The following is a 24,636-nucleotide window of genomic DNA, read 5'->3' on the forward strand; positions in this document are numbered from 1 at the left end:
TCCCACAGAGCATGCCGCATCACTGACAACTATATAGCAGCTTGTCGTTGCAGAAGACATTCTCTAGTTTGGGTACTTTATATTGATATGTACAGCTTTAGTTACAGGACTTGTTACTGCTGCAGATATCACACAGGCTCTACTTTTATCTTCCACAAATATGTGATATGAAACAACCACACTGTAATGAGAAGTTACTAGCAGCCTCAAGGTATGGCCAAGAACAGAGCATTCAGTGTCATTTTTATGACTGAAGACATGTCAAAAGATCAGACAAGCTTTTCAGTGAAGTCCTACACTAGTTCAATATGGGCACAATCTGCAACATTCAGGGCAACCCAAATCCTCCTTAAAATTTATGTGCATGTGCATGAGGCCAGAGCTAAGAGAAATGACTTTATTTAGAACTTTCTCAGAATGCAAGAATTCTTCTTCTTCTGCAGTTCAGTTCATGGATTAGGCATTCTTGTCCACCACGTGGCATCAAATTATGGGAATGCGAGGGGGCAGGGGCAGGGGCAGGGAGGGGGGGTGGGGGGGAGGTGAGAGAGAGAGAGAGGTTTCATGAATCTTAACCACAGATAATGCCACCTCGCACCTCAAAACAATTAATTGGGTATTCGTTCCTGCAAACCTCATGGTCTCATATCTACAATTGATCAGAAACTTAAACAAAACCCAGATTTGCATGCAAACAAAAGTTGCTCCACACTACATGGCAGTTTCCACTGTACAATGCAGTATTAATTCAATTCTCATTTGTGGGGCACCTCACTTGAAAAGGACCCAGAGATGGGAAGAGGGTGCTTATGCCAGAGGATTACACCCAGTTTTGAACAGAGCAGGGGAGACTTCATCCACTGTAAATAACCAAGGGGTTTGGCTTGACAGACCTCAATTTATTTACCCTTTCAACTAAAACTACCCATTCCTCACTCTCAACAATGAAGATATCACGTACAAGAAAACTACAGGGAACGTCATAGCAGACTGCTGCCAATCTTTGGAGATAACGCTGCTGCACACAATTCACTGTAGTACAGGAAATTAGAAAATCAAGCTACTATATTATAGTTTCACTAATTTCAAACAATCTTATAGATGTATCTTCTGGGGCAGGGGTAGGGGCAGGGGCAGGGGCAGGGGCAGGGGCAGGGGGGGAGGGGAGAGGTGAGAAAGAGAGAGAGAGAGAGAGAGAGAGAGAGAGAGAGAGAGAGAGAGGGGGGGGGGGGGGTTTCATGAATCTTAACCACAGATAATGCCACCCCGCACCTCAAAACAATTAATTGGGTATTCGTTCCTGCAAACCTCATGGTCTCATATGTACAATTGATCTTCCGGTTGTGAAAGTCTTCATACTATAATCTTATAGATGCCCCCTGCTGGCAGATGAGTACAATTCTGAAGGCTGAAGAGATTGGGATTTTACTGACTTAATAGGAAAGCTTCATAGTCAGTTCCTGATGGAATGAAATGATGGAAAGCTTCTGTGCCGAAGCTGCGGATGGTATTTGTTCTATTAGCCCCAGATGCCAATCTAGCAGAGGTACAGCTTCCAGCACTTTAAAATAATATGACCAAAAGGAAGGAAGGCTTTAGTTTAATATCTTATTGACAACAAAGTCATTGGAGTTGAAATGCTACACCTGCTGAAAAGGGATGGAGAAGAAATTGGCCATACCTAACTGCAGGAACCATAACGATCCCAAGACTTGCCAGTAGTGATTTAGGGAAGGCACAAAACCGACATCACGAAGGTCGTATAAGGATTTCTACTTCATTTCTCTCAATGGAAACCAAGAACATTAACCACAGATGTATAGGATGATTCAACCAAGCTGTAGGTAACACGCACATCCTCATTAACACCATATGAACATATGCAAAATTACAGTACGCAGGAGCTGCCTACTTCCTTGCTGCTTTAACATTAAAAGATTTATCAAGTTAGATATCCAAGAGATCAGTTCAACAAATATGTTCCTCACAAACTTTGCTGAACTATTAAAATGGAGAACAGTGAACTTAAAATATGACTGATGTACATGAAAACTTTAAAATTGGTACACAATGTTTCCTATGGTGAAAAATAAAACATGTATTTTCTATTCTTTCTTATAACCTCTGAAGCCTCAACTGTAACTGAATAGTTATGGTAAAAAGTCTACAAGGCAAAAAGTGTGTGTGTGTGTGTGTGTGTGTGTGTGTGTGTGTGTGTGTGTGTTTATAAAAGGGGATTCTTAGGAATAACATGTTCCAAATGGTTCAAATGGCTCTGAGCACAATGGGACTTAACATCTGAGGTCATCAGTCCCCTAGAACTTAGAACTACTTAAACCTAACCAAGCTAAGGACATCACACACATCCATGACCGAGGCAGGATTCGAACCTGCGACCGTAGCAGTTGCGTGGTTCCGGACTGAAGCGCCTAGAACCGCTCGGCCACCGCGGCCGGCAACATGTTCCACTTCTGACAAAAGATGTTCATGAGAAGTGAGTACGGAGGTTAGATAGATGTTAAGTGTAGAATGTCCCATTACACATGCTCTCATTTAATGTCTGTGCAGAAGTCTTAAGTCACGTGAGATCCGGACACTGGCAAGGTGCGATGGCAAATAACTCTTTTCCCTCACTGTAGCAGAATGCTTTGCATGTTGCAGCTTGTTATTATAAGAACTGTCAGTCTCTCGATTGGTAGTGTCGGAGCAAGCCACATGTATATAGTAGTTTGTCGTGAACCACAAAGTGCAATGAGGTCTGTTAACCCATCATTGTAATTGAAGCTGTATAAGACAAACATTGCGCTTAAAATACACAAGAGTTACCACTAACCCGTTTAGGTTATTTAGTAGCTTGGACAGATTAAAGCACGCTTCCGGCACCCACACATTGCAACAAGCTGAAGACGTGTAACAGTAGGGTTCCATGTAACACCCCACAACGAGAGAGAGAGAGAGAGAGAGAGAGAGAGAGGTAGGTAGGTTTTTTCCCCCTTTTCCATCCCCCCCCCCCCCCCCCCTGAGCTGGTTATGTTGTTTACAGCAACAGAAAATATTGTGAAGAATATCTCTTGTGTTTCATAATTTGGCTTCATCTGAATTAGTAGTGAAAAAAGTGTGTAAGAATGGACTGAAAGAAGACTTGATGGCCTTCTACTAAGTCCCCATTTACAAAGTTAGCCGAGAATATTATGCTTTGTGTACCGTCATAATCCTTTATGCCAAAAAACATTCTTGTTAGTTGCAACCTTCAATGGCACTTCCAGTGCAACAACCTACAATGCTATGTATTATTAATCACAAACTAACAAGGGGGTGGGGGTGGCTGGGTGGGTGGGCGGGAGTTCCAGTACCTAAACAAGGCAGATTCACCACTTACGGGCTTGCTTAGGGAGGTCCTTAGGGAAGGATATTTCGATTATCTCCCTTCAAGTGCAAGGGTACATTGTCTATGAGCACATTTGGTTACAAAGACTGCATCTGATGGTGCCAGGCATGATGACACAGTATGATGAACTTGAGCCTGCTGTTAAATGCTACGTCAAACAGTATCGGGGCACTGTAAGCTCTAGTATGTAGGAACCCTATTTTAGCATGTTATAAGAGCAGATCTGGGTAATATGCTAGTGATGACATCCCGTCAAGACTATAGTTGAAGCATGCTACGGCATTCCCAAACTCTTTGAATAAAATTCAGTATAAGCTTTCAGAGACTAGGCTAAAAAGCAAATGTGTAGTAATCCATGCGATACATGAATATCACCTCTACCAACTAGCATCTTCAAAGAATCCACAGAAGAATTTTTAACTAATAAGTAAAACTTTTCTCAGTGAACAAACATCTGGTAAAGGAATGCAATGTGAAAAACATTCAATTCAAGCCCAAATACTGTAGAGTCACATCATAGCGCCATTTGATTGCAGCAGTAAAAACCAGGTATTTTTCCATGGATTTAAGAGTGTTTCACAGAATTACAGCTTACCAATAGTTGCTGTCCACTGTTCTCAGATTATGCATAATGTTTAGTGCCCCATTAGTGTGACGACTCTACATCACCTGTGTGATTTGTTTTTGACATAACCGTATTCCAATATGCATATTAGTAACAGTCAAGAGTAGTGCTCTTTTTGACTAATTACCTCTTGCTGTTGATTTCCACCTCATCACAAAGATATTACTAAAGATAAACCTTAGAATTCAAGAAGAACTGCACCAGTGTTCCAAGAAAATGTTTGCGTTGTCATACTAGTTATCTAGGGGAAGTCAGAGAATATAAATTGTACAGATGGTCACCAACTTCAACAGCAACTGGATGAGCTATTAAGAGACAAAGAACCCAAATGCTATAGGCTTTTTTGCGCCCTATCCTCTTCTGACGAAATGCAGTAAAACAGGAACACCAAAAGTTTGTAAGGCATGGGATTTGAGTACAGTGCTGATATTAGTCTCCATATTACACCTCTCATCAAACTCACTGTCCTGTCCAAGCAACCACATGATCTTGACATTTCAGATGATTGCTCCATCCTTTACTTCACCCCACAATATCAAATGTTTTTCTCAAATCTACAACCATAAGAATCAAATGGCACAGTTTTTACCATGTGTTCCTATAGTGTGCAAGTTTCATGCATACTTTAAAAGGTTGAACTCCAAATCACACAGATAATTGGAAATACAATGTAGTTTTAAGAGTAGTATTGTAAATCTTCAGTTATAACTGCCTCTGGGTGGAGTGGCATGTAGCACAAGTACTGATAACACAACATGCCACTGATTCCTAACACCATCATAATTGCTAATTCTATCATAATTTAAGTTATTAATTGTCTGAACTAAAAATATCCATACATATAGCAACAACTAAGCAATATGTTATTATTTAGTGGCAGTTAGCTAATTCTTGGTCCTCTCACATGAAACAGCATTCTAGTATGACTATAGAGAATAATGTCTATCAATAGAAGAAAACATTGCACCAAACGGGGGCAAGAGCAAATAAATTATTTTTAACTGAAAATCCTAGTTCCTTATTAAATTTGCGATATTTCTTTATTTTTGGAAAGCCATCGCTACTACAGTTCCGTTTACACTGCAGTAGTGCTAGGTCACCAGAAAGAAGTTAGGCACTAATAAGTTTGCAGTTGTAAGTTCCAACACAAAATGTGTGAACTGATGCTTATTTGCTGCATCAGGCAACATTCAGCACTGCTGGTATGTTTCTATAGCATAACTGCTAATAAAGTGTGGATACATTTGCAGTGATTAAATATAAGTTCTCTTTTCTCGAAAGTTAAGTATATATAAGTAACAAAGTATCATACCTAAGAACCAATATGACTTTACTTGGGATATTTCTAAAAATTGTTAGCATATGATCTTCTATAATAGCAATTTCTCTGCGTATTCTTTCTCTCTCTTCCTTAGGCAGTTTGTAGAACTTTTTGGCTGACAGTTGTCCACCTCGTTTATCATAGAATAAACTGAAAACATCCTTCTCTTTAGACTTTGGTTGAGAAATTGGGCGCTGGGCTACTGCGATACAGAACAGACGGTAATTATCTGTAAGGGACAACAAAAACCATAGCCAGAATCACTTGAAATATTTACAGACATTTTTTTGTATATGAAAACCGCTATCATTGGATCATTGTAAGTATATGGTGCGACAAGGCAATTTGTATAGAAAAAAATAAAATAAATTTTACGAAAATGGCATAATGAGTGCAGGATTACAATTTTAGTTAATGTTTGATGACTAACAGACTATTTGCTGTTAATTAATATCTGGAGTATTCTTGTCAATATATACACCTGTTTGAACTCCAAAAATTGAACGAACTGTGTCTATAACTTCATTTCTCTTACATAATATAAGTGACAATATTAAGTGAAGGAAAGTAGCTACTCACCATATAGTGGAGAAACTGAGTCGCAGATAGGCACAACAAAAAGACTTTCACACTTAAAGCTTTCGGCCAATGGCCTTCTTCAACAAAAGATACACATACACGTGCACGCGCACACACACACGCACACACACACGCACACACACAAATGCAACTCGCACATGTGAGTGCAGTATCAGACAACTGAAACCAGACTGCGAGTGGCAGCACCAGTGCACCTGCGCAACGGCAGCACCAGTGCACCTGCGCAATTCAGCAGGGAACTTTCCCTGCAATACATCCTGCGATCCCGTAACCCTCCTGTCCTCAACCTTCGTTAGTCGCTGTCCTCACCCACCCAGCCCTTTCCCTGCTCCCATTCCAGCGCTACACAGCCGTCATTCCACTACCACACCCAGTCTTTCTCTCCTGTTCCACTCCTCCACCCCCCTTCTCACCTCTCCCCTGCCATCCGCCTAACCTGCAGCACTTCACTGTCCACCATCCCCACCATACTATCCCTCCCCCTCCCTGCCCCAGCCTCCTCCTTACCCCCACCCAGTCGCCACTCCCATCATGCACTGGTGCTGCTGCTTGCAGTGTGGTTTCAGATGGTGAGTAGCAACTTTCCTTCTCATAATATTGTTACATTCCATCCTGGATTTTCCATTGATAATATAAGTGAGTATTTTTTTCCATCAAAGCAAAGATGAAACTTTCCTATATGAGATTTTAGGCCATCTATAACTTATTTAATAAAATCTTTCAGCAGACTGAAGAAAAGAAAAGATCACAAGACCCAGATGTTCATCACAGTTAAGAGAATGTAGCTATACACAAACAAAAAATAAAGTAGAAAACACACACACACACACACACACACACACACACACACACACACACAGAGAGAGAGAGAGAGAGAGAGAGAGAGAGAGAGAGAAGCATTACATTGCTTACATTAAGAAAATAAATACATTACTAACATTAATAGTGCACTGTGGAGGGCAGGCAGTTGACTTTGCAGGCAGTAATATGTATGACCAAAGGCAAAACAGATTTTGATTAGTAGGAGATGCCTGACAAGTATGAAATGAAACTACATAGAAATGCAGATGTGTATACAAATATGACCAAACAAATACAGTAATACAAAAGAAGGTAATGCCAGCAAACACTGTGGAATGCTTTAGAAGGGAAAGGACAAACAATGTAAAAAGTTACAAAAGTAGAATAGGCAGCAAAGGAAGGTCACTGCAGCATGAGGCCAAGAAATGAATAGGGATGGTGACAGAACAAAACAGGATACACAAAAAACCAGTTAAAGAGAATACCAAGGAAGGAGTTACAGAGAAGAGAATAGGAAAGATCAAAATAGGAAAGTATAAAAAATTCGAAAACAATATGAAAAATGTAATACAGCAATGAAGGAGAGGGAAGAAATGACAAATGCAAAATAGAAAAGATGGCATGGTAAGGGTAGGTCAATAAAGACAGAATGAAGAAATTAAATCGACGGGAATGAGACTACCAAGTAAATTATGGAATTGTGGAAAGTGTGTAAGAGTGTAAAGAAGTGGCAGAAACAATAACCCAGCATGGTCTTCTCTTTTACAATCAGAAGTTCAGTGTTATGGCTACCTCAGTCAGGACAGAATTGTCAAATAAAGAAGAAATTTGAAAGCAAGCATCATTCTACATCATTGATGTCAAAAGCAGAAATCAGCAAGGGAGTTTCAATGGCGCAGAATCATCAGTCTCTGTGAAATGTAGATGTCACAGAGAAACATTTCAGCTTGTTCTTGACATGTTATGAAGACAGTGTATACAAAACTAGTGCAAACAGAACTAGTGGATATCAGAAAGTTATAGGCAGGAATGAGGAGGTACTAGACCATTCAGGATGTCTCCGTATTATCTGCATGTGTCTAAAACTAAAAACGAAACTCCGTCCGAACAGGCCACAAAAGACCAATGGTACTGACCGGCTGCCGTGTCATCCTCAGCCCACAGGAGTCACTCGATGTGGACATGGAGGGGCATGTGGTCAGCACACCACTCTCCCAGCCATATGTCAGTTTACGAGACAGGAGCCACTACTTCTCAATCAAGTAGCTCCTCAGTTTGCCTAACAAGGGCTGAGTGCAGCCCGCTCGGCAGACCCAATGGTTACCCATCCAAGTGCTAGCCCAGTCCGACAGAACCTAACCTCAGTGATCAGACAGGAACTGGTGTTACCACTGTGGGAAAGCAGTTGGCATCTGCATGTGTCTAGCAAATCATAAAGCTGCAATCTCAGTTTTGACTTTATCCAAAAGAACAACACAGGTGTGTTTCAATGATTCTATGCCATCTGCAGGAAGCTAAACTGTGGCATGCAAGGAACAGTCTTTTTTTTGCAAAAGCCACACATTCATCTTGCTAGGGCTGGGCAATGAATTTGGTTAACTGGTGAATAGGCTGCAGATTTTGACTAGTGTGTTACCCTTGTTTTTAACCAATTTTATCATACAAGGCAAATAAGCTGTTTATTGGATGAGAGGCAGTGTGGCAGACATCGGAAGCTGTGTGTTCTAATTAGCTTTACACGTCATACAGAGAAAATGATAGACTGATGTTTATACAGTTTAATAAATCCTTCTTGCAAAATTACTTTATGTGAGAATACGACTGTTACACTTATAATCAGAAAACAAATTAATTTTAGATATGCCAAAACACACATGTGCATGCGGGTGCCCCCTCCCCCAAACACACACACACACACACACACACTCTCTCTCTCTCTCTCTCTCTCTCTCTCTCTCTCTCTCTCTGATACCTTAAGTATTTCAAATGTTTAAGAAGAAATTATGGAGTAAAAAGATTTTTAAAATTACATTTTTCTAATGTTCTTACAGTGAACTGAATGATGCAGCATCCATAGTTTTGAGCTTCACTCAACAACAGAGTGCTTCACCAAGCGAAGACATTCTTGATTAACAGTGTATTGCTCTTCACTATCAAGCAAAGTAGAACTGAAGTCTGTGTTGCTCAGATACATTGGCAGAAACACTGAAGTTCATTTCACTTATGCTATTTGCAAAATATTTACAAGGGTTTGTATTAACTGAAGGAGAATGTCATCAAATTCATAAAAAGCAGCAGAACTAACTGAAAACTTTCTGGAATAAAAATAAACTGCATAGCTCCATTTTAAAATTAATTTGGTATATGCATCTCAGTGATTAATAAAGTTACAAAAACCCACTAGTCATTATATTTTATGCCTATTGTAACTACTCATTAAAGTGACAATATTTTTATCAATATCTTTCACATAATGAAAAGTGTCTATAGTGAAAGTGATTCCTCATCTTTTAATTAAGATTTGAGAAAGCAACACCACCTTGAGACAATGTTAGGACTGTTTGAGTTCTGTCACTGCCTTTCAACTGGAGGAAGTTGGAGATTGATTGATGCAGCATGAAACTTCTGCTTCCAGGAAAGCCACTACATAACTAGTTCTTCCTCAGACTGTAATGGTCACATGAATCCTGTTGCTAGGGTGCTAATTCAATCTGTTCTATAACAATAGATTGTTCAGTGGCACAGCAGACAAATTACAAATGTGATGATCAGTGGTGTCACTGTATACAACATGTGATCCTGAAGGCAATCCAAACAGTAACTGCTACGTTACAGTGGCTTCAAAGCTTGGGGTACTGACCCATGCCAAACTTCTCTATGAATATGTTTACTACCCCACACAAAAACTTAAATTCATAGCTGTTTCTCATGTAACTATTAGTGATATTCTAACAACAAGTAGTAGCAGAAATGGCTTTGACACCATCAGCATAAACACCTCTCTCAAAAGGCTGTTCACTACATTTGTATGAAGATTATGACATCAAGGGATTCACTGCAGCATTGGTGACATAAGGAAAAGTTTGCCATTTCAGACTATACATTTTGTGAAACCAAGCTGTAAAGCTACACTATTCACAGGACAAGTTTGAAAAATGCTGAATGAAATGAATCACATTAGCGTCCTGTGTATGTGACAGTGTGAGAAGCCATAATTCAAGTCTTACAAGGCACAGATGTGTGATTTACTTACAGGGAAAACTCAGTGACATAGTGCAATACATCACTTTGTTGAAGTGGTGTGTTTCACAAGCATTTCTGAACTGACGAATGATGATCGCCACTATAAAAAGTTTATTTTCATGATGAATTAGTGTAATCTACTGTTTGGATGTACATTTTGTTTATGTGCATGAATTATGGAATGGATGGATGCAGTATACCTGCAAGCCAGGATGATGATAGACATCGTACCACTTTCATTGTATCTGCTGGTTGGGTGGTTTATTCTGTGTTGTCAGGTCTGCCTTGGAGGCAGGGTGCGAACCAAGGAGGAAGAGCAACTGTGACAATGCCTATGACATTATGGGAATGTTACGTAGTGACCCAACTGATCCTTATCAATGTATCTGCAATGTTCTGAATAAGAAGCAATTTCATAACCATTTTACATGCTGGCTGACTAGCCTGAAGGATCTGTTGGGTCAACTGGTGAGATGGGCACTGAGCTTCAGGAGAATGTCACAATGGTATATAAAAATGGACACCAACACAAGGACACCGAATGCCTTTCAAGGGCTTGTTTGGCAGAGCATGGAAGTGTGGACCAAATCTCAGTCATCATTGCATTAAATGACATTGGTGCTGAGCAGAGAGAAAATCTAGCATTGCTGGAAGCCATAGAAGATGTGAAGAAATGAGAAATCAACCAAAAGAGGATTCCAGTTAATAAATGGAACAGTGTGTAAGAGCTAACCTGAGATTTGTGATGACTCTGTACAGGATCAGATGCACATACTGCTGGACAGGTCTCTACTGATCCGTTAGACACTATGTCAGCCACTGTAAGGAATGCCAGTGAAGGAAGCACATACGCAATTGCCTCCAAGGCACATGGTGTCATTTCCACCTGCAGCAGTGCCATTCCACTGAAATGGAATTGATTTATTGGGAGATTTCCAAAGTCGACAAATGGAAATCAATGGATAATAGCATTAACTGACTACCTCACATGCTCTGCTGTCACAAAATCTGTGTCAACTGTCAAAGCTCCATAAATATGAAGGTTGCTTGTAGAAGACATAATTTTGAAGCCAGAAGCACCCAGCACTCTATTCGAGACTAATATCGGAGGTAATTTCATGTTGCATCACCCACAGCACTACAACTGCTTACCACCCACAGACGAATGGCTTCAAAGAACACTTCAATAAGATGTTGGCAGATGTGCTCTCAATGTACACTGATGTCGAACATAGACACTGGGATACAATATTGCCCATCGTGGCATCCACATACACTGTCCAGTCACATTAATGTGCCCACCTGCCAAAAGCTTGAATAATCACCTTTTGCAGGTTCTAGAAGGTACCACAGAGATGCAGATCCATGCTGACTCCAGAATTGTGGCCAGCTGCACTTGGTTTCTCGGTACAGAATCCACGGAGTTAACAGTCCGATTGAGGTGGTGTCACAGATTCAGGATGGGTTTAAATCCCGGGAGTCTGGTAGCCAGGGGAGGACAGTAAACTAATGCTGGTCCTCTTTGAACCACACACATACACAACACACACACACACACACACACACACACACACACACACACACACACACACACTGCGAGGTGTGTGACACTATGCACTGTCCTACTGGTTGATGCCATCGTGACAAGAAAAAACAAATTGCATGTACAGGTGAATATGGTTCACAATGGAAGATCCATTTTGCCTTCCAGATTGACAATATTGCCCAGAGAATGCCACAAAATTATTCCACAGATCATGATGCACCTTTCTCCAGTCTGGACCATTCCGACGATTGTTGCAGGATGTTCGCTTTCAGGCTTTTCACGCCTTATGCGCCAAAGGTCGCCTCTCTGATGGAACGTAAAAAGTGATTCACCAGAAAAGGCCACCTGTCATCAATCATTGGACATCCAATTGCAGTATTGTCATGCAATTCCAGCCTTCATCACTGATGAACAGCATTCAGCACAAATGCATGAACTAAGTGGGGGGCCACGCAATGTTAACTGAACAGTTGTTGAGGAGGCACTGTTGGTAGTCCCTTGGTTCACCTGGCCAGTCAGCTACTCAACAGTTGCATGTCTATTCATTTGTACACATCTCCACAGCCGTAGTTCAGCCCTGTCATCCATGGCCTGTGGTGCACCACAGTTGCCTCAGCACCAGTTTTGGATAGCACCATTTTTCCAGGCATGGCATACTTTAACCACGGTGGCATGCTACCAATTTACAAATTTAGCCAGTTTTGAAATGCTTACACCATTGGCCTGAAAGCCAATGATCATGCCCTTTTGGACATCACATAAATTGCTCCTTTTCCACATTACGAGAATGCCTGCACTGTTTTCCATGTCCGCCAGATATTCTTTACATACCCTCCACTGCTACTCCTGCCACCTGCTTTCGATGAGTAGTTGCTGCACACTGACATCAAACATAAATTGTGGTCACATTAATGTGACTGGATTGTGTACAACACATTGAAACAAGATACTATGGGTTTCACTCTGTTCTTTCTGCTTCATTTTCGCCAGGCTGGAATGGTAATGGATACACGATTCTCATTTCAACAGGATGATACTCAGGACGATTACAACAAAAGCAAAGGTTCACATATGGACCACAGACGCCGACAAGATAGACCAAGGGTGCCGCTGCCAAGCAGTGGCCAATGACATACAGCCTTGACAGACTTGATATGAATTTTTACACCTGTGCAGAAAGTGGGATCAGAAATATTGTTGAAGTGTACCATACTGCATCCTTCGTTGCTTGTCAGGTGTCACATATGAAGTCAATGATTATGACCTTCATCAAAAAGACAATAGTTCAGAGACATCATCCATGTCTTTTGTATGAAGTCCCATCCCAGTCCCGATGAACAGACTGGCACTGGAGGCTTCCCACTGAAGGAAATGGAAGACCTGCTTGGCATTTGCGAAGTTTCTACGGGAGGGACCACCAGGGCTGGTTTAAGGCCCCATCAACTCAAGCCACCATTTGGGGTGATAAGCTGCAAGGTATGCCATAGATTTAACAATTGTAATATTTATATACAGGATGAATCAAAATTAATAGCTGCCATTGGAGTGACAACTGAGTGGGGCACCCAAGTGCTAGATTTGGATATGGTGAGCATCACAATTAGTAGAAAAACCTGATGCAGGTGAAAGTGTACAAGGGAAAAGTGGGGTAGGGGCATGGGACACCAAACGATAAGTCGCTTGTGTGGAAAAATGTTTCTGATCCGGCTCTGGGGTCCACCTTCTACGCTCGTCATGATGGAGAGATGTAACAACACAACAGGAACATGACTCTCTACCAATGCTGTTGTACAGAGGACCACTGCCGTGATCTAAATACAGGGTACTGTAGTTTTCTCAAATGAGAACTTGTTTGTATATTCTGGAATATTTGATGTTTTGTATAGATAGTGGCACTGTGTCCAGGAGCGAGTCCTGTCTGTAGGTTGGTGTCTGTAATCACCCTGTTGCATTTTAATGATCTCCCTGCTTTTGGATTTGAATGATTATGACATGACACTATTAGTTCCTTACTTGGAGAGCAGAGAGGGATAGCTTGGGGAAGCTTAAAAAGAAAGGCAGGTCACTAAAGACTCTAGGATTAGAGGTACGTTAATGTGTGTCTAACAGCAGTACTATTACATTCTTTCACACATATATAGTAGATTACACAAGCTTTTTTGCATCATGTGTTCACAATGTGTATTTCTTAAGGATTTCACCTACCATGCACTGTGTAAAAATGTATATTTTGTTTCTGTGTAGAAAGTTTATCATGTACAATGTTCTCTTAGTTACTGATGTTACGTAATGAATGTGATACTGTAGTTTCTGTTAAATATTTCTGTCACTGGAGTGCAATTTTTTGTAAATCCAGTCAGCTCATTCCTATTTTAGATGTGCTAAATGAAACTATGACCTGGGACTACATCCCCATTATTTAAAAAAGTATACTTGGAGACAAAGCTTCAGAAGATGATAAGCCAGAGAATCTCAGTACAAGTATTAAGCACTGGATGAACTGCATATAAACCATTTTCTTCTGCAGCGTAGCTGAAACAACCTTGGCAGCATGTGGGCGGGCGTAGTGTCCTGTACAGCTGTGCTTTCATTGTGGAGGCATGTTCCAGAAAATCAAGGAACTGCAGCCATTGCACTCAAAGAGAAACATCATTATAAGTTTCCCAGAAAAGGTGTGCAAATGTTGCAGAAAGTTAACAAGCACCAAGCCTTTATAGTCAAAGAAAAAGGTAATCATGACTTTTCTGGAGTTGGTGTGCATGGTTTTGGATTTCTTTGGTGGGGATGAAGCCATGTGCTTTGCTTCCATTGTCAACTCTGTTGCTTGCTCTCCAACTCAAAATGATGAAACCATGTTTCATCTCCCATGACAATACGGAACGGGAAACACAGTTCTTCATCATGATATTGTTCCAAGTGCTGCAGCAATGTTGATATTTTGTTCAATTTCTCCTCACTGAGGCTGTGGGGAACCCACTACACACAAATTTTGCAGATCTTCAAATGCTCTGTCATGATGGTATGAGTCGTACTGTGACTGATGTCAAACAGGAGATGAATGTCTTCCACCATCTGTTGTCAGTCATGTCCTATGGCAGCATCCACCATGGCAATGACATGAGGAATAACAACACAATGAGCTTGTCCTGGCCGATTGCTATCTTTTAATGACACCCAACCTTCTCGAAATTGTTTATACCATTCAAACAGCGGCATGTCTGACATATTGTGTTTGCCATTCACAGGAGACATTCGGGCATGCACTTTATTTCCTGACACTCCATCCACAGTCAAAAACCACAGTGCACCTCGGGTGCTGATCTCATGTTGAGCATGTCTCACAGACAGTGGTATTATACTGCTTGATCTGGGAGGCCTCTCTCAGGGAGCACAGCAGTCATCCCACATGCACCCAGGCACTATATCCAAATCTCAACTGACTGCCGAAGTGGAATGTGCCAGTACACCATCCTGCTGAAGAAACATTCTTCTGTTTATGTGGACAAGAATGCCTTCCATCAGTATGGACAATTCCAATTGCAAAAATTGTAAACAATTGTGTTCATTTAAGTGGGGAGGTGGAATGAAAGCTCCTGCCCAGACATTAACTGAAAACATTTCCTGGTAACATAAAAAAGCTTATACAATAAGGAAAATGAGCTCCTCATCTAATCTACTTACTTCTACAGATGTGCTACACACAACAGAAAGTCACCTAGAAGTTACTGAGATTGAACAGACGCTCCTAGGTGGATACAAGTTAGTATCACATTACTGTAGGTCTAATATGAGGAAAGGGGGAAGGACTATTTATACAAATAGTGGAATAAAATCACAGGTTCTATACCTCAGTGAATATTGCATAGAACACCTATTTGGGTACTGTGTTGCAACAATATACTTGGAAATGCATAAAAGATAACAGTTCTGATGGTCTATATGCTCCCAACAGCAGATGTTTTATACTGCATTAAGCATTTATAGGAGTTATTAATAGGACTTGGTAGAATTACTGGGAAATCATAGTTTGCAGAGATCTCAATACAGACTTCATCTTGTATAGTTCTCATCGAGGCCACCTAGAATTAAGATGTCCAGCTTTGATTTGACAAGTATAGCTGCATTTCCGACAGGAACAGAAGAACATAGTGCAACAACAATTCATAACTTATTTCTACATCCATATGTCTTCAGTGAAAAAGATGTGAGCCCCATAATAAATGGTCTATCTGGTCATTACAATCAAATGACAGCAATAACACACTCCCACCAATTAGATTTAACTAAGAAAGGAAAAGAAGAATTTTGATGAAGTGTAAATGCTATGTTAGTTACACTATTCAGAAAGAATTTACAGGATGAAATATGGGAGGAAATTCACCAAGGACACTGCAGATGAGCAACTTAATTCTTTCCAAAAAAATTCTTATAACATTATGAATCCAGTTTTCCTTTACAATTGGCCAGGAAAGTTTACAGTGGAAAAATGGATGGCTATCATCTGGGATCAAAATATCTTGTGCTACAAAGAGACAGCTTTATTTAATGCAAATGACTAGCTCTAATCATGACTTAAAAATCCCCTATAAGCAGTATTGCATTATTCTTCAGCACATCACCAAAAAGGGAAAAAACCGTATATTGCAATACATACTCCACCACCTGACACCAGTTATACCACCTCATCTTAATAGAGAGATCCAAAAATCATTAGTTCATTAAAAAGTAGCAAGTCTTCTTGGTTACGATAGTATCTCAGCCAAAGTACTCTAATCTTGGGCTGACTTGGTAATATAATCAGTCAATGAGTCAAACAGTTTTTCATGAAACTCTGAAGTACGCAGTAGTACAAAAGTGGAGATAAGCAACTGACTAATTATACAGTGATCTTACTCCTTCCTTTATTCTCAAATTTTTTAAGAAAGTAGTTTACAATAGAATACTGAAACATCTTTGTGAGAATAATCTTCTAACAACATTTCAGTTTGGCTTTTGCAAAGGATATATGTCGAAAATGCACTATGTGACCTCACAAACTCAATTCTTTTTAGAAGCGCAAAAATTACCCTTTTGGAATTTTCTGTGATCTTGTCAAAACCTTTGACAGCCTAGATCATAAAATTCTGAAGGGAAACTAAAATTGTATGGCCTTAAAGGTCTTCCTCTTGCCTGGTTGAAGTCATGTCTTAACCATAGAAGACAGATGGCCGTAGTAGCAAATGATATAGCAGGAATATGATTATATTCAGAGTGGAGAGGCATCAAATATTGTTTGTTTCAAGTTCAGTGCTTGGCATGCTCCTGTTCATGGTGTTGTGGTGACCTTTCGCCACACATATGACTTAACAGTTCTGTACATCTCTATTTCACTATGGCCATCTGCTAAGACAGCAAATTACTTCCTTTGTGCATTAACTTCTGTTCCAAGCTGTCAACCCTACCATGTGACCAAATACCAACATACTACAGTTGCAGGACAACAGCTTGGTTCCCAAGAAGGCTTCCACTGACCTAGCTTCGCTCTGAGTCTTTACCTTCTCCTTGCAGTGTCAACATTGGCTTATGCTCTGCACCCAAGTCACAACTAACACAACACGTGATTATGTGCCTTATACTGAGATGCTTATCATGAAGTTTTAAGACACACCCACACCGTCTCTAGATCTGCTACACAGCCAGGCATGTAAATCAATGTTTTACATCCCATCTTTGGGGAGGGATGATTAATTCCTTGCTTTACATAAAAAATATCAGTGTCATGCCGGAGATACTCAGGGACGAGGTAGTGTCTTTGTTCAGTGTTATGCCTTATTTCACAATTAGTTTTGTAAGTAGGTAAATATTCCTACAATGGTGACATGCCAATGAACTCAGCCAACTTAATTTTCTATTTTGCCATGTTGTTGACCGCCTCATCCTGTTAGCACTTGTTTCAACTCCTGCACATGTGCACAACGCACTAGCAACTTCCGTTTACATGCTACAGACACTAGTGTGCTTCGCATCACAAGCTGTTTCTTTTGCACGTGTTTTATTATTTATTGTGCAACCTAGCAACCATAGCTTCTACCGCCAATCCCTTGCCGCACAGGGCTGCTGCTTCAGCACCACACGACATCATCGCCGAGCTGACTGTATGCCTCATGGAACAGGAACGCTGCAATGCTGACTGGCAAGCACAACTCACTGTGATGTGACCTCTGTGCCCTAGCCCACGGTACCAGATTCCATGCTGATGCCCGCAACAGCCCCTGCTTCTGTCACTGGTGCTGCCGCTGTTACTCTCAACCTTGATGCACTGACACACAATCCATTCATCTGGCCTTGACATGGCTCACCTGCTGCCCTACAATCTGTGGGAGCCACTTCCGTGCTTTTCCTCAGCTGATGCCATCCTCAATGGCTGCAGCATCACCCAGACGCCATCAAGTTTGCTATGGTGATCAGCCACCAAGAGGCAACATATGCAACTGAGGTTTGCGACATCATCTCATCGCCTCTGGCTGCCAACCACTATGAGACACTCTGATGCCACTTCATGATGCAACTCGTGTCATCAGAAATGCATCATGTCCCTGTCCTCTTTTCCCTCGAGCAGTTTGGTAACCAGTAATTCTCGCAATTCCTAAGCCACCTCTGAAGCCTGACAGACATACCTACGGTCTCCGACGGCTTCTATATAACATTCGGCTGGCTCACCTCCCAGCCCTGACTTCTATATAACATTTGGATGGCTCACCTACCACTTCTGATACAAACAGCTGTGGCGTCACATGCCAACCTTCCCCTCATCGATGCTGCCAGCCCCACTGACAAGGTCCATGAGACATTGGCTTCCCTGCCTGTGACTGCTGCATGCCAGTGTCACCCTCACTCAGTGCAGTCTGCTGGCTGTCACTCTCAAGCCACCCTGCCATAAGCTCCCCCTCACCATTCGATGGGCTGATAATAACATTACCACGTGCTTCCCTCACTGCCAGCCCGCAGCACAGCACAGTGCCACACTACAGGACTGCAGGCAACAATGGCCTGCCTTGATTTAGCACGGTACTGTCTGCATAGCCCCTTCCATCAGCATGATAGCGGCTACTGCCGCCACTGCTCTAGCTGCCCTGCCGATAACCTCACAACACATCCATCCTCTGTTGGTACCACAAGCATTTTGACTAGGATGCTGCAAACTGCAGGGAGCCCTGCTCTTGGCACCCAAAATGCCAATGGCCACCGGGGTTAGGGGTACAAGGCTGTTGCTCGGTGTCCCAGTAGCAGTTCATCCTGATGCCAACTCCAACACACCATTCCTTATCGGCAATGGTGCCAAGTTGTTTATCTTACTGCACTGGCTTGTACAGGACCTTGCATCATCTCAGCCATCCTCCTGACAGCAGCGCAAAACTCCACCATTGCCATCTATAGCATACATTCCTGCGTCCTTGACCTCAGCCTGCAACAGGACCATCGCTGACATCACTGAGCCCACTACTGCAGAGGGGTTTCATGATGTTGCCAGCCAGCACCTCATTGGCAGCAATGACGGGAAAGATCTAAAACAGGTGGTGTACTCTGGCCATACACTGGCACCTAGCGCAATTTCCTGCTCCCACATGCCTGTCCAGTGAGCCTTGTGAGGCAGGCCATTGAACTGTTCACTACACTGATATCACCCCCGACCACCATCTTCAGCTGGCTACAGTCCTTACTACTGCAGAAACTCAAGATCACGAAGGCTGTGTTTGTCGGACTGCTCGCCATCAGCGTGCTACTTCGAGAACCCTGCTGGCGTCTGTCCTTCACCTTGCCAAGAAGGATAGCTCTTTGAGCCCATATGGCAATTACCAGAAGCTAAATGCCTGTACCATCCCATCCTTCCCAGATACAAGAACGCACTGGTTGGGGCTACAATTTTCAGCACAAATGACGGTACCAAGGCTTTCACCCTCATTTGGGCTGCACTCGAGGGCAGACTGCATATCTTCAAGTCCTTTGGGCTCTACGAGAGCACCTTTATGACCTATGGCCTTGCATAACGCTGCCCAAACATGACAGCATTTCTTGGATAGTGTCTTGCTAGACTTGCCCTGCTGTTTCGCCTACTTGGACAACACTTTTGCTATGTCTGCGATGCCCAAGGAACACCGCGAGAACCTCTGCAGTATTTTTGAACACCTCCAGGATGCCAGGCACCATCATCAACACAGCAAAGTCATTCTTGCTGGCAGTGAGGCAGTATTCCTGGACCATGTCATCTCCACCAATGGCTAATATCCCCTGCTCGACAAATGAAATACGCATGCCCAGAGACATTCAAGGACCTGTGTCGCTTCCTCAGCATGTTAAACTTCTTCCTCTGCCATCTGAGACATGCTGTTGCTACACAGGAGCCACTCACCGCCACCCTCCATTGCACCAAAACAGAGGGCAATAGGGTGATACCATGGACGTCCCAAATGGCATACAGTTTCTCTGTTGACAAGAATGACAGTGTGGTGGCCTCTCACCGCACATCTGTCTCTGCAGTGCTGTAAATCCCTAGCTCGCTACAGCTGTCCACTAAGGCAGTGAGATTCCTCCTTCGTGCATTTACTTCTGCTCCAAGCTGTCAATCCTGCCATGGGATAAGATACTTGCCTCCTACAGTCACTGCCTACCAGTACAGGACAATTGCTCAGTTCATAGTGAGGCTTCTACTGACCTAGCCTCACTCTGGAACCTCACCTTTTCCTCACAGCGAGTGACTTTCTTCAGCATCTGTAAATTTTGAGACTATTTCATGTCTTTTGCAGTAGTTTAGTCATTTAATAAATGTGTTGTTTCTTAACCATGTGTGGACATTATTCTTTGTGCAGTGTCTACCACATCTTATTTTACAATTTCATAGTTAATTTTGTAGGTCAGGTAGGGACACATTCCTACTGTGTAGACTCTTCAAAAACTGTAATGTTTGCTGATGACACAAGTATATTGATAATAGGTCCAAACTTATCCATAGCAGACACAACCAGGAGAACAATGGAACAGGCTATCAATTGATTCACAGTAAACACCTTAACCCTTAATATTGCAAAAACTCACATTATGCAATTCCAAACAAACAATAACAGCATTCGTGTACCAGAAGTAGAGCTCAATGGGAACACACTGGATGAGACCCTATGTGTGAAGTTCAAGGGTATCCAGATGGTTAATAAACTGGATGATTAAATTCTGCCTGCTTTGCACTCAGATGTCTCTCTCACTGCACTGACCTGCAAACAAGATTGCTGGCATACTTTATATACTTTCACTCACTCTGTTCTGTCCTATGGCACAATCTTCTGCAGCATTTACAGGTAAGGTGAAAAAAGTGTTTCTTCTATAGAAGCATGCAATAAGAACATTGTGTAAAAATGATAACCAAACATGCGATTAATAGTGTGCTTCCAGATGTTCTGCCCAGTTGTTGTTTCCATTTTATGCACAATATTTCAACGATAAACCCAGCCATCTTCTACAGGTGCTGTGAGTTCTGCTTTTATGTGTACTTGCTACTTGGGCTCCAACCAGTCTGGAGTATACATGACAGCAAAATTCACAGCACCTTAAGATGATGGCTGGGTCAGTTCTCGAAATATTGTGCATAAAATGGAAAGAACAGCTTCCCAGAACACCCACAAGCACTAACTAATCCAACGCGCTTAGAAAATTTGAGAGATCAGACCTACGGAGTCTTACACTTACATGTTAATATACATACTCCCTAATGCTATTAGTAACAGGAGTGAATTTTTGAGGCATCCGAAAACAGAATGAAGTAGGGAAATTCCACATTGTTGGGACGGTGGCACTGCCTTAACTTCCAACCCAAAAAGTTTGCTTGCTTTGGATGATCTGTTACTTCCAAAACTAAGATCTTTTGTGCATAGGGTGGCACGATACAGTTTTGCTTTCCAGCACTCCAAACAAGCCAACTGGTGACATTTTGCACATGAGCTGTTGCTCTGATGTTGGTTCCAGGCACTGTTTTGAAACACTGCTGTACCTCTTCATTAAATTTCAGTTCTTCACTTCCTTTACCAGCCTTTTTGGTTGAAAACTTGCTCAATCCTCTAAGGTGATGATCCACAGTCCTTAAAAATGTTCATTTCTGGTGGGGAAAAGTTCAGCAACCATCTTCTCACGCCCCAGCACTGCAGCCCACTGTTCTGCAACCACTGTGAATGTCAGCTAGGCGCTGCTGTTTCTATATCCATTCAGGTAACTCTACCAGCCACCAATCAACACCCATGAAGAACTAGTTGCAAGAATTTTTGATGCCATGACAATCATTCGCAACATACCAGAAATTTTTGAGTGGGTGTGCCAATGACTTCTTACATAATGTCAACTTTGTAGTGATACTTGAGTCAGGAATTATGAACATTTTCTGTACAAAAATTTGACTTGAAATAAAAGTGTGTCTAAAATTTGATTTATGTTTGCTTTTTCATAGTATTAATTCGTACTTACTGATCATTGGAATAAAAATTCATTTATGCTTCCTACAGATTAGCAGGATCCGAAACACGTGGTCTACAGATTTCATTATTAACAACACTGCACCTTAACAATACCTCATGCTGATTACCTTACAGCAGAGCTGTTTTTAGACTGCAGTTTATTTCCACAAATTAATGGCATTATGGTACTTTTGGCATAATTTATTTAATAGTCAAGCTTTACCCAGTAATCAATACAGAAAATTTGCAGTGAACATAACCATTAATGGACAGGAATTTAAAATTAGCCCACCTTTGACTATTTGGCTGGAGTGATTATTTTCAACTAACTTATTTAGTAATTGTTCTTTTTAACATAACAAATACAAGCTGGGGGAAATTAATTGAAATGCAGATGGTTCTGGGAACATATTATTGACCAAAATTGTTTCATGGTTGTAGCTCCACAACAGTGCATTTCCAGCCACCACTTATCTGAAAATGATTTTTAGATCTGATGTTCCCTAGCCTGCTCTGACCTTATTATTAGATTGTTTTTCTCCACTCTGTAGATATCTGCAATTCTCTGCCTGGACCTAATACAATATGAACTGCACAAACTGAAGCCAAATTAATGTGTAAATAATGTTCTTGAATTAATGTGAAAAATGTTTTAATATGAGGAAAAGGAAATAGAAACTGAAAAATGTCTGTAATGGAACAAAGGCCATATGCCATAGACTGTAACTCTCTGGGACATTGTGCCATGAAGAATACAATAAATAAATAATTTTAGTTGCTAAGAGTGAGAAAGTTTTCTATCATAAATGTAAAATTATATAGACTTTTCCACAGACTGTTGCACCCCACAGATGTATTACAATTATTTAATTTTTTTCAACTTTTAATAAATTTCAATTTTTAATTGAAAGTTGTGCATTTACTAATACTTTCCATTTTCATTTATTTTAAAAAAACTGATTCTTACTCCCAAGATAGTTAAATTTAAACTTCCCTCAAACTGCATGATAATGTATGTAGTATTTCCAACTTTCAAGGGTCAGTATAATCTATTAAAATGGAAAAAAAGATCATACAATGTGAATTTTCTACCATAGAGAGGCAATGTGTTTTAAATTACTTTGTGCTGAGTCAACAACCTTTAAATCAACTTTTTTCCTAGTCCCAAAACAAACACCACTGACAATGCAAAACAACTATCTGGTAACAGAAAAGATTGTTTTTTCTGTTTTTTAAAATATGTGAAAGAAGCAGATGTGCTGCAAAATACAGATAATTAGTGACTATTGAACTGTGAGTGATTTAATAATGCCATATTTTGATGAATATCACAGAATTAAAGCTCTTCAGTGAATAGCCATTAAAGAAGGTTATATTAAGTACAAAGTTTTTGAATCCTGTGCTGAAACAAATGTAGAAGATAATATTTTCAAAACAATGGTATAGAAATTTTAACGTAGTTCAATCTGGGAGAAAAAAAAGGATTATATTTTACATCTTTCTTTATTTTTGGATTCATATGATATCCGCTACACAGATAAAATTATCTATCATTATTATTATTATTATTATGTATCACTCCCTCCTTATGTTTGTGCTAATCTAGTGATGTGGCTGACTGAGAAAATCTACCAAACCAAGAATAATGCTTCAGTTCCCCCACTGTAGTGTTGAATGTGTATGTGTGTGAGAATGCGCATGCACGCATGAGAATGAGTGCAAAGCATGAACTAGCAGGTTATACTGTTAATAGGGCGAGTCTGCCACCACTGCATTTTGGTACATCACAAGGTTATTGAGAATATTCAGCAAATGGTTCTGATAATGACAAAAGCTATAGGGAGAAACAATAACAAAGGTTTAATAGCAAATAACATTGTCAAAAAGACTAAGGAAATATGGACATAGCTAATAATGCATGAAATTTCAATAGCATACACATGTGCAACTGCAACACACAATACTTTCACTTATAAACAGATATTTCAATACCTTTAACGCCAAGTTCAGCTGCATACCGTTTCATACTTGCATGATCGTTCATAACAATTGACTTCCATAGTTTACATAATGACTGTCTTATAGTCGATGGTAAATGTTCATATAAACCATGATCTAACAGCACAAGTTCAGCCTTCCCATTCTTTCCTTTACGAACAAGCACTAAAACATGAGAAAATAATATACATTAATTTCTTAACTAAAACAGCATTAATCTAATTACAAATAAAAAAGAATAAGAAAGGAGCACTGAGTCATGTGATTAAAAACAAAAACATACAGTTCTATACCATGAGTGATTGTCTTTGATCATTACAATGCTGATCTTCTATCCATGATTTTCCATTTCACTGTCATATTTTTCCAATCACAACTGAGGAACATGTGCCAATTTCAATTCTTCATTAATTGTTCTCTTTTTTTTTTTCTTCCAGCATTCTTTCATTGGTTTACTAAGCTTTTGCCTCCTGATGATCTCTCTTCCTGTCTACTGACAACTCAGACCAGCTATTTTCACTCCCGTACCTTGAAATCTTTCCTTATTCAATAGTTTTACCCTGAACACTTCTCTGTCAGCTGTTTCTTCAGCTTTTATAATTTTTGTTCTAATTCCTTTTTTTAATTCACAGATATAGC

The 24,636-nt window shown here is 40.7% G+C and overlaps 1 protein-coding gene across 5 annotated transcripts in view; it reads right to left on the reverse strand.

The window, feature by feature from the left end:
* The window catches only part of LOC126259810 (uncharacterized aarF domain-containing protein kinase 5), a 158,735-nt gene that overhangs the window by 21,800 nt on the left and 112,299 nt on the right, over positions 1 to 24,636 (reverse strand). For 3 of the 5 annotated variants that reach the window (XM_049956843.1, XM_049956842.1, XM_049956846.1), the window contains exons 8-9: positions 23,992 to 24,162; positions 5,326 to 5,563 (exon numbers count right to left, since the gene is read on the reverse strand). The exons of 1 other annotated variant lie outside the window; for it this stretch is intronic. In XM_049956843.1, the coding sequence (XP_049812800.1) occupies positions 5,326 to 5,563; positions 23,992 to 24,162 (409 nt within the window). The remainder of the gene's footprint in view (positions 1 to 5,325; positions 5,564 to 23,991; positions 24,163 to 24,636) is intronic. One more of the 5 variants, XM_049956844.1, reaches the window with a different exon arrangement.

This window comes from Schistocerca nitens, chromosome 5, assembly GCF_023898315.1.
Source record: "Schistocerca nitens isolate TAMUIC-IGC-003100 chromosome 5, iqSchNite1.1, whole genome shotgun sequence".
In the NCBI taxonomy this organism is placed as follows: Eukaryota; Metazoa; Arthropoda; class Insecta; order Orthoptera; family Acrididae; genus Schistocerca; species Schistocerca nitens.